The 12220-nt window shown below is 34.8% G+C and overlaps 1 protein-coding gene across 2 annotated transcripts in view; it reads right to left on the bottom strand.

The window, feature by feature from the left end:
- Positions 1-12220, bottom strand: part of NBEA (neurobeachin) — a gene marked incomplete at its 5' end in the record, with an annotated part of 454102 nt that overhangs the window by 62575 nt on the left and 379307 nt on the right. For both annotated transcript variants that reach the window (XM_084201080.1, XM_084201079.1), the window contains 2 exons: positions 3310-3429; positions 10774-10914. In XM_084201080.1, the coding sequence (XP_084057206.1) occupies positions 3310-3429; positions 10774-10914 (261 nt within the window). The remainder of the gene's footprint in view (positions 1-3309; positions 3430-10773; positions 10915-12220) is intronic.

Genomic DNA, 12220 nt, shown 5'->3' on the forward strand with positions numbered 1-12220 from the left:
CAGTAGCACAAATAATCTGAAAAAATTAGGTATTTGTAATATTAATAATAGTCCGTTTCCCTATCATTTTGCAGAATGAATTTCAAAGCCTCAGGGAAAAGTTGGCCATGATGCAATGGCATTGAGAAATGAAGTTCATTAAGATCTTAAGGAAAAAACAATGGCAACAATTAGCTGCTATACTCATTCTTGATTGATTGTTAACAAACACAGACTCTGCAAATCAAAGGGCCTTGCCAGTGCTTTGCCAGTCCATTTGAAAAAGAAAGTTTTACAAATAAAGAGTTTGCTACTTCCCTTTGTGGGGATATTCAAACTCAGAGAATACTCAACTTCACCCTAACTTTTCAAATTCTCTTGCTTAAATAAGCATTTTTCCACTCTGATCCCTTTCCTCTGAGGTTCCTTCCCTCTTTGTTCCTTGAGAAATAATTCTTCTCCCTTTCATAGCATTTATGTGTCTCCACTTAAGGCATTCATTACCCCCCCCCACACATTTTTCTACCTGTATCCAACTCCTAAAACGCATTTCTTTTCTTATGGCTAACTCCAGTTTAGGCATATCTTACATTTGATGGTTTTCAGCAAAGAAAGCACTAAGCATTTGCTTTATCCAGCAAGAATTCATACTAAAAACTGGACAAGGAAAAGGAAAAAAGCAATAGCATATGTTCTCTGAGAACATATGGCTCTGAATGAATGACCAATACGACTGTTTCAGGTAAAAATTACATTTCATGAGATATTCCAGTTGTTATACCCTAAGGATAAAACTTTGGTTTCATGATAAACTTTGTGCCATCCTGTTGATCTTAGTTTCTTTCTTAAATTGAAGTCAAAATAGGAATGCATTGACATGTTTTGCTTAGGCTATTGAAGTGCATCTCAGTAGATTTATTCCAGCTTTGTATTACTATACAATAAATTATTTTGATAGTGCAATATATCAAATGCTGGTATTAAATCTCCCCTAATTTATACAGATTTTTTTTGTCAGATAATTTATGAAAGCTTTCTATTTGTTTTAGCATTTCTTAAAGATTCAGTTAATTTTTGAATCTGCTTTTATTCATCTATTTTCATCTTGAACTGAATCAATTCAAAATAAATCAATTCAATGTTATTTTCCAAACCCACCCTTCCCTGTATCTTCATTAATTAACAAACCTCTATTTTAAATGGCAGTTTTAATCCCTAATGTACCTCTGAATGGACAGGCCAGAGATTATCTGGAGAAAACATTTATTGACTAGCATACCTCATCTGTTACTCCTATATTAGATTTTCGGTAATGACTTAGCTCCAAGTAGTATTTCTCTTCCTAATGGCAAAACAGAAATGTGTATATATGTATAAATCTGATTTGGGGGCTCTATAGTAGACTGCCAAATGTATTCTGGAACACCTTGTTTTACAGTCTTTCCCCTAGAGCAATTCTGACCCTTAATTTTTACTATTTTACCTGCTATCCCCAAGTCCCTTTCTTACATTCAGTGGCATTAAAGAACATAGCTGCTTCATTTCTTCACCTTTTGCCTTCCTTTTCTGAAGGTATCTGGTTCTGAGCATCTTTTTAATATTTGTTTTATTTTGATAAGTTGGGTTTTTTTAATACAAATACGTTTTGCAATGCAGCTGTTACCCATCCTTAATTCCTTCATCCTTGCAATGGCTGGCAACAGCAGTTTAAATTATCCCACTTGGTTCACAAGACTCCTGGTATTTTCAGACAAACATTTCAGTTAATTGTTTTACTGATAACTCATTTGGTTGCTAGTTTAAGAACAATCCTTTCACTAATTATATACCCCACTTGAATACCATCTCTCCGTCTGTCCACAGATATTCCTTTATCTTTTGCAATGCCTTGATGTATTTAACTGCCCTCCTCCTGTGTACTAAAGCCAGACAAGAAGATTACAGTCACTTCCAACTGTCTTCCCTTGTTTCTCAGTTTAAGGCTCTTATCCTTTGTTTGAGCCCCACTCCTAGGAAGTCACTCTCCCAGATATTCTAGTGGAATTACAGGAAAAACAGATTTCATTGAAAAGTAAAAATCAAAATATTAGCACTTTGAAGATAGATACAGTAGATATTACCTCAAATTGCTTCCAAATTTGGAAATTTCCTGTTTTCTTACAAGAAAGAGTAAGAGCAATGGTACTTAAAAAACGATTGACTTACAGAGGAGCATGAATAAACATAAAAAGGTTTGTAGGAGGTTCAGGTTGATTTCTTTAAAAAGCATTTTCTCCCATTTGTTAGAATGGCCATACATTTTGCAATTAGTTATTCTAACTAGTAAATGAATAACAACAACATGATTAGTCTCTTCTGAGACTGTTGGAATACTTATGCAAACAGGGCCTCTGGAATAAAAATAAATCAACAAATATACATATATTTTTCTTTTTTTTTCTTTGCCAAGACAAATAAATTAAAAAAAAAAATATATAATCTATATGGCAATATGACCATTTCCTAGTATGAGTGGTAGCATATAAATAGAAGAGAAATACATTCACTGAAAAATGTGGGGTTTTTAAAAAAGAGTAATTTTATAGTGAAGCCTTTACCTACTTTATTACTAGAAAATGAGAATCAAGAAGGGACCATATTATTCAAAATATTTCTAGATTTTTGTTTCCTTCTGATAAGGTCCCATGTCTATGAACAATAACCCTTTGTATTTAACAAGGTAAATACAAAGGTAAGGAATAACAGCAGTAAAATCACCCTGCTCTCTGGCTGTTTCTGTATATAGCGTAGAAGTTGTTTTAATCTAATGTGTATTGTTGCATAATATCCCCAGGCACATTCAAGTAAAAGCTAAAGCTGTACAGAAAAGCCAACATTTTAAATGGGTCTTGTCATTAATGCTTTATTAATTGCCCCAGGCAATGCAAACCCAGAGCTAGGCAAGCTATAACAATATGACACTTTAAGGTCAAATCCAATTCCTGCTGTGTTTTATGGAGTGGGCCAAATATTGAGTTAACAGCAGGAAAGAACAATTTATTGAGCTTTTCTCCATCTCCTGATTATCTGATCTAAATTAGATCAGTTAGGTTGTTTTTCTCTAAAAAAAATCCCATCTTTTGTCCACTCAACTTCAAAGAATCTTTGTTTGTGTTAGAACAATAAACTTTATCAATATCTATTTATTTATGCTATACCTAGTGTGCTGAATATAAAGAAATGAGATATATATAAATACAAAATATAATACAGCACCTTCTTTATGTTTACATAAACAAAAAAACCATAATGAAATTGCATATTTATCCATTTATTTAACATATATGTTACCTTCACATCTGAGGTATCTCTTTGGCTGTTCCTCCAGGACCTGGCCACTGAAGAGAAGGTTCGATCTGGGTGGTCAAACTTGCCATCATTTGCATTTAGAAAGAATGTTGTAAAGGGCTCCTGTAGTTAATGAAATTATGACAGATTAAGAAAACAGTGCAAGGATTCATGCATCAGGTTTCTGTCAAAATCTAAAAGCCTTTGCAGATCAAAATACTTCATAAAGGCAGAATTAAAGAAAAACATGGCACCTCATAGTTATATGTATTCATGGGTTTCTGCACTGAACATCTGAGTATATTTCTTGGAACTAACACATCTTGCACAAACAAATCCTGAGTTCTATACCATAAGACTAATTGCCCATCTGACATAAGTAGCCCAGTTCCAGTTCACAAGGACTGCCTCCTTTACTGCAACCATCACAAACACATTCTGTGTTATTTTTATAACTGGGCTTTGTATACTCCTTGCATGTTGGTATGTCAAAATAAAAAAATCCTACCTCTAAATCTTTCTTGTGTTTTCATTTAATTGAAAAGAGCTCAGTAGGTTCCACTTTGCCTCAAGGTGAGATGAATGGCTCTAAGGTTGTTATGAGGCAGACTGTGGCTCCAGAATGTGCAGCTTTATCTTTACTTTGGGGCAGTATTAAATATTTAGAGTCTGCTTTCACTAATTCTATCTAAAACCATATCCCAGTTTATACTAAAGGAAACCAGCTTTTGGGGAGGAAGAGCTCAAGTATTAGATATTCTGGATAACCCATTTTTATGTCACTACATTCCTCTGCAGAGAAGGGGTTAATAGTGGACCAAATCCTTAATTTGACTGTAAAACCTGGATACTGAGATCATTGGCAGAATGATTTCCACCACTAATCCATTAGCTCTCTTTTTCAACTAATAGTTGGCAGTGTGCCTACAGGAATGGATGTTCATTCCTTCTCTTTGGCAAAGTCTCATGGGGAATGTTTTTAAGAAAGTCTCTTTCATTAATTCATACCCAAACTTATTTCCTTTCATATCATGATCATCTGAAAATTTTGTTAATCAAAGCAGTTCATGATCACCAGATCACAATTTTTATTACAGTATTACTCATCTATTATTTGAATTTCATTCTAAACATTCTCTGTTTTCTTCTATGAAATTTTTGAACAAGTCAGGAACTCCTCCATTAATAAAGAATTTTTGAAGGAATTATGCCGCATTATACAAATTGTGTGTAAATTGCCCCAGATGAAAAGAGTATGAAGATATTTATGTTTACACAATCCTTAAGAAAAATTTAAATATACATAAGGAAAGCACAGATGCATAAATAGTGAAAATATCAAAAAAAAGAGGAAAATAAAAGATGGAATTCTGACTCTGAGAGACCATTGTTTCTCTACCTTTATTCCATGTGTTTTCCCAGTTAATTTTTCTATCATGCACAGCAGTCAAAACAGGTTACTTTTGTTCAAAGAAGAAAAAACTGTAATCATTTTTTTTCCTTTTAAAAATGGGAAATTAGTTTTTAATAGACTTTAATAGTTTTTAAAAGAATAGTATCTCATAAATAATTTTTTTCTGAGCATGTATTCCAATCAGAGAATACTAATATGTGCCAAATATTACCTAAAATAATAGAATTAAATACAAAATCATCACAATATAATTTCTTGTTGGAGGACACTAAATCTCACTGTACAATGGCTTTATTTGTATTTGTGAATATTGAAAGGCTGTGTGGTGAAGAAGAGATTTATAATTTAAATAGAATATTAAAATTTAACACTAGCTGAACTTGGTGAGTAGTATAAACTACCACAATGAATTGAAATATTGACAGAAAATAAGTTTTTATCTATCCAGATTTTTTAGTGCTCCATATAGTGAATTCAATGGAAAACATAAATGAAAATGTGTAAGATTATGACCCAGAAGTACAAAATGGAAAACAATATATACAGAAATTGGATTATATTATTTTATCCTAAAATTATTTTAATATTATAATTTTATTAAATTTACATTTTTCAATATTAGAATTATTTTGCTTTTAAATTAATTCCTTCTCACAAATATCTGTAGATATTTGCAATAGGAATTATGCTGTTTTCTAGCTTGCCCCTTTGACTGAAAAACATTATATGTTCTTGATCTGAGCACAAATAATTCTGTCTTGTAACAACTCCTACCCATCCCTCTTTTCTTTATAAGATATGTGTAATTTTTGTGAATATTATTGTGGAGCAGACTGTGGATCATTTCAGAGGTTCTGAAATCAGAAGCAGTCAATGGATTTAAAAGAAGCAGAAACCAGAAAAATGATGTAATTAAAATAAATTATGTAAAAATATTAATCCAAACTTGCATGACAACATTATTTTAAGCATCTGAGACAAATACACAAAAGCAATAAAATTCATAATCAAGGATTAAACTTTTAGTAGCTAAACACTACAGGGTGCCCTATTATGCTATCCTGCCATGGCCTGTTGTGCCTATCTGTTTGAATTTTTAATCCTTAGCAGAAATTCAGAGCTTTCACTTCCTTTATCTCAGACCTCTAACATAATTTTAAGATAATTTTTATTCTCTGGGAAGTCAAGTGCTTATACAAATATAATTCATATCTATATTCTACATACTAATTTAAATACTGTTATTCTATGATACCGATTACTGTCACTTCATGTAAAGCTTTTGTTGCTGTGAAAGCTATAAAGCAGCACAATGTTTTCATTAATACAACATCTCACTCATTCCTAATATTCTGAATAAAATTCACGCCTTGTTCACTGCCAACAAGGAGAGAAATTTGTGGGGGACTTCATTACATTGAACACAAGCTTGAGCTGTGAAAACAAGAAATTTTTCTATTCAATAGCACTTCTCTTCCACCCTTCCCTTTTAGCAGTAGCCAGACCCATTTGAATAATTTATGGTGGGAGTAGAGAAGGGAGGAGGAAGGGATGTGGTCATTCTAAGACATCCTATGTCACACAAAAATGTCTTTCCATCCATTTGTAAGAGAGAAAGAGTACATAAGGGTTTGTCAGAGTGACACATACTTTTTGCCTGATATATCTGTGACTGTCCTGCTAAAATCTAACAAAAAGAAGAGCCAAATTCACTTCTGTTTACGATATGACATCAAGTCCTTCTGATCTTTGAATCTCACTAAAAACTGGTTTTAACTCAGTCCGATCTAACTCATTATAAATCCAGAATTTCTTCTACCTTGTACAAATATGAACTCATTGTAACAGCAACTGGAAGACAATTATTCTCTAAAACAACTTGACTGCCACGTTAGAGAATCATGCTCTCAAACAGTAGTTGCCATTTCCATGAAGATGCAACTGATTTACACAAATATAACTTCTCCAGTAGCAATTATCGAGAACATTCAATTGTACCATAACTCTATCCTATTTCTCCTAAAAATCTGAAACCAGTGCTGATATTCACATTCTATGTGATTCAAGCCAGAATTCCTTCCTCTATTTTTTTTTTTTTTTCCTTCTGTCTACTTTTCAGGTCAAGTCACTGGAAAATATGGCATTGTGAAGTGGAATTCTTGGTTTAAACTATTCCATCTTCTGCAACTTAAATATTCACTGCTCCAGATGAAATGCACATGAAGAAAATGAGTCTTCAGGTGGTAAGGTCACCTAGTGATAAACTATGAATATTCAATTTAATTTCCACAAAAATACATACAACAGAATACCTATCAATGGTGAAACAAAGGCAGAGATATCAAAATTACCTACACAGGACAGAACTGAGGCTAAGACATACAGTGTCTTTTAAAAAAACAAGTCTGAAACATGTATTGGGTTTGTGTGACAAAGTTTTGGTAGTGGGGGAGGCTACAGGGGCGGCTTCTGTGAGGAGCTTTTGCCATATCCAATAGTGCCAAAGCCAACTGGCTGCAAGATGGACCTGCTGCTGCCCAAGGCTGAGCCTGTGAGTTATAGCAAAGTGCCTTTATGATGACAGACTTAAGAAGGCTCAGGGAAAAACTGCATAAGAACCCTAGAGAGAGCAATGGGAATATATGAGAGGAACAGCTCTGCAGACAGCAAAGTCAGCGCAGGAGGAGGGCCAGGAGGTGCTCCAGGCTCTGGAGCAGGGATTCCCTCCAGCCCATGGTGAGGACGTGTGCCCCTACAGACCATGGAGGTCCAGAGGGGACTACAGCTCTACCTGCATTCCCTGGAGGAATCCATGCCACAGCAGTGGATGCCTGAGGAAGGTCATGAGCCCCTGGAAGCCTGTGCTGGAGCAGGCTCCTGGCAGGGACCCGTGCTTCCAGGGAGAGTGGAGCCCATGTGGGAGCAGGTTTGTTGGCAGAACTTGTAAGCCCACAGAGCACCCACTGTTGCAGTCTGCTCCTGAGGAACTGCACCCCGCGGGAGGGACCCACGCTGGTGCAGCTCATGAGGAGTTGCAGCCTTTAGAGAACTTTAGGGAAGTTCATGAAGGACTGTCTCCCATGGGAGGGACCCCATGTTGGAGCAGGGGAAGAGTGTGGAATCTTCTGAGGAGATAGGAGCAGCAGAGACAAGTGTGATGAACTGAGCACAGCCCCAGCCCCCATTCCCATTCCCCTGTGTTGGCGGGAAGAGGAAAGAGAGAATTTAGGAGTTAAGTCCAGAGAAGAAGGGAGGGGTTGGGAGGAAGGTGGTTTTTAGATTTGACTTTATTTTATCATTATCCTACTCTCATTTGATTGGCAATAATTCAAACTAATTTCCCAAGATGAGTCTGTTTTGCCCATGATGGTAACTGATGAGGGATCTCTCCCGGCCCTTATCTTGACCCATGAGTCTTTCCATCTTTCCTTATTTTTTCTATCTCCTGCCCAGCTGAAGAGGGGAGTAGTAGAGCAGTTTTGGTGGGTACCTGACATCTAGGCAGAGCCCACCCACCACAATACATCAGATAAGGGAAAACAACTGAGGGAAATATAAGGCAGTAGGGAACAGATTATCACAGAATTGACTCAAAAATATGATATTAAAAGCAATGTTTTGAAGACAACTGACAGAAACCAGATTGCATCTGTCAAAGCTGAAAAGCAAGACTTAAAATAATTTTTAAGGTTTTGTGGCAATTACACAATTCTCTCTCTTTATATATATATACTTCAGAGTGGCTGGAACTTCCTTACCTACAGCAAATACTGTTTCCTACAATACTAAGGTCTAGGCAGGCAGTTTCTCCCCTTGGATCCCCATGACCACATACTGTTTTGTTCTGCATCTATCTAAACTCTCATTTCCAATTTACCTGTTTTCATATATTTTTCATTTGTTTCCTTGCTTTTTTTTATTTATTTTGCTTTTTCTTTTCTCTTTGGTTACACAGTCTTCTCCCATGGTTTTAGTTTGTACTCCTTTCCTTCATTCTCAGTTTGTTGTCACTTCCTACCAAAAGCTCTACAGTAACACATCTTTTCCCATCACTCTCCTCTTGTCTTTCAAAATACTAAAAGCATTTTTCTTTGTGAATCTCTGCATCTCTTAATATAACCTTCCTCTTTCTGGACTAGACTGTAATTTACCTTTTCTTACAGAGTCTTCTTCAAAGCTCTAGCTCAAGAAATTCACAAGCAAGAAATATTACTTTAACTTACAGAAATCTGACCTAGCCTTATCTATAAATTTCACTGGCACAATCTTCTCCCTTAGGATATTTCATCCTTTATTTTGTAACAAAAAATATCTCTATATAGATCACAATGACTTTATAATCTTCATTGCCATAATCTTTTCCTCTATACACATTTATTTTCAAATATCTATTTAGGCTTTCCATTTGCTTTATCCAGTCTTATCATATTATTATATTTTTTTCCTTTTCTGAGGTTCAAATTTTCCCTGGATTTGTCTTCTTTCAGTGCCATTGTCTACTCCCATTAGAGATTGCTTTTCTTTGCTGGCCAATCATATTTAAATAATCTTTAAAATACCTGTGTAGGAGTGTCTCTGTATTTAAGTAATCTGTTGTTTTCACCTTTTCATTGGCAACCTCTTTTCTGGGTATCAGTGATTTCCACTTCTGCTTTCTATCCTCACATATATTGTTTGCTCTAGCAAATGCAATTTGTAAGATCTATATTGCAAGGCCATCAAGACAAAGACTTTGTTCTCTTGCTCTTTTAGGTGAGAATACAAAGAGAGCAAGAGCATCTACAGTACTACATAAAGAACAGTAGTAAAAATTATATTGAATTGACCTAATGCAGGAAAAGAATGCTCCTTGGTGTGTTGTACATTCAGCCTGTAACTAGACTTTCAGCACTGAGAATTTGCTGACTAGCAAGAGGGGATTTTTTACTGTACAGCAGCCAAAATTAATAGACAAACATCCAAATAAAACTACTGTTTTTAATCTACTTTAAGGCAACAAAGTGTACTGTAAAATGTATTCAGTAGATGAATAATTTAGCAACATTTTAAAGGAATACAGTGGTCACCCAACACAGGAGTGTAATCAACACTTAGTTTCCCATGGTTTAAGTATATCCTGAACTCACAGACACATGAATTCCCTCCTGAGCAGAAAAACTGAGCATGTCTAAGGGAAGCTGAGATGAGTAAAAACTTGATTATCAAGCTTTGTGTTGCTCTGTTTTGCTTTGTTGTATGCAAAACATGGTTAGAATACACCTTATGCAACAGATTTTTATTGGCAGGGTGTACTTTAACTTAAGTAATTACACAGTCACTGAATTTTCCATTAATTCAGGTTTCTCTGTGAAACTTTCAATGTCATATAAGCTCACTTCATTCTGTAAATAATTGTGATAACACATACACTGACACTGAATTTCGATTCATTCTATCTTTGAAGTCAGGTCCCCTTCCCTAGATCTGGTTTTGGTCATAGGAGCATGAGGTTTCCAGAACTGACGTAACAGTTTGAAGTTAGAATCCACATTTATTTCTACATTTCTGAAAACTGTGGAGATGTCCATTAGTTTAGAAGACTAGTTCATTTGCATAAAATACTATTCAATGTTGCTTTAATATAAAACTGGTTATATAATTCCCCTGTTGACGTGACAGTTTAATGTTCTTACAAAAGGCTTTTTGTTTTTATTTGCATGGATAATAAATGAAAATAATAAATGAATATGAGCAGTACCAGATTTCTGTCTTGAGATATTTTTTGGGGGGTGAATTTCGTTTTAGATGCATCTTTCTCATTGTATACATCCTAACACCACCACAATTTAATGTTTAAATTTAATTTGGATTGTTTGAGTAGGAAGGACCCCCAGATCATTACAAATGAGTATATAAAGAATATCAAGAGAATTTCTGAGATTTTAAGGTAGGGAAGAACAATGAGATTTTAATAGAAAGGTGCTTTCATAAAAACAAAACAAAACAGAGGTAAGTGACAGAAGAAATGCTGGAACTAAAGATATCCATGAAAACCAGGATCCAGAAATACTTACAATACGAACAAGCCAAGCCAAGGTAGAAGTAGATGTAGAGTAGTGGGTGTTATAATGATAAGGTGGAGTCTGATCATCTTCCCAGGTCTCATACCGTTCTGCATAGAAGACAGCTCTCTTTGGGTTCAAAGCACCAATAGGCTGTAAAGTGATAAGAGGTCAAATATATTATCAGCTGTCTGATAAGACATAAGTTAATTCTGCATTAAGATTCACTGAACAGGAGACTCTGCAAACAAACACATTCCATGCTGTAGTAACCCCTGAGATTGCTGCAAGCTTAGAATTTATTTTCAAAGGCTTTGTGTACTAAAAGTCTTATGAGTTTCCTTATTTTAACTGACAAATATAAGTGATCCACATCTGCAAACTTTCAAGACCTTCTTGAAGTATAAGTTGTTTCCCAATTAGTTCAGAAACATTCTTCTGGAAATAGACTTCTAAAACTGCATTTAAAATGCATTGAGGCCAAACTAATATTTCTGTTGCTGTCATTCACCATAATCACACAGCTAATGAAAACTGACTTTTGCTCGCACAGGATACTTTGTAATGCACAGTTCATGATGAAAAGATTTCACGCAGAACTGCTGATGGTGTCTGGTGATCCTAAGCAGAAATACTTAAAAACCACGCATAGTCCTCAGGACTGGGTATACTTTCTGACTGAACAAAGCCACATTTTACTGAACAGGGCAAACAAGCTTTGTACTTGAAAACAATAGAATGTGGAAATTATTAACAAATTCAAAGTCCATTCTGAGCAAATTTAAAGGACAATCTATACAAATTAGGTGAAAAACAAAAGAGATGTAAGGCAGTCGTTTTTATGCGGCTACTTGAGGAATACAAGTTTTTTATGATTTTTCAACCCACTTTATCTCAGAAGTTTTTGCAAAAAGTATTTGTTACTGCATGATGCAAAAGTTATTGGATAAAGAAAATACAGGTTTTAGCTTTTACAGTAAAATTAACCAAACACTTAGAGTTTAATACTTAGAGGAGAGCACACTTCCACACCAAATATGTTTTTAAACTTATTGTAGTTTGAAATTATTACTTGATTTGCATTAATCAAAGTTTAATTAGAATTTATATTATTAAGGGTACTAAAAATATATATATAGGCAACGGGGTTGACCAAATACTAACAGTAATTTCACATTTTATTGCACTGCACAATTTTTCTACTGAATTAAAATCCAAAATAATTTGGAAAGGAAATATCAGTACAAGGTCAAATGTCTGTGTTTCACTACACTAGATATGTAACTAAAAAATTTAAAGCTGCAAGTATTTTATTCTTTCAGCACTGCTACGTTTTTTGAGATGGTTGCTTAAAAGGCTGACATAGAACATGATATTTTCTGATTTAGAGCTTGTTTTGAAATAGCAGTCTTTGGTAAACCTTTACATTTTAAAACATTATGATTTCAGTATTTTTCAC

This window comes from Fringilla coelebs, assembly GCF_963513975.1.
Source record: "Fringilla coelebs genome assembly, chromosome: 2".
Taxonomy (NCBI): domain Eukaryota; kingdom Metazoa; phylum Chordata; class Aves; order Passeriformes; family Fringillidae; genus Fringilla; species Fringilla coelebs.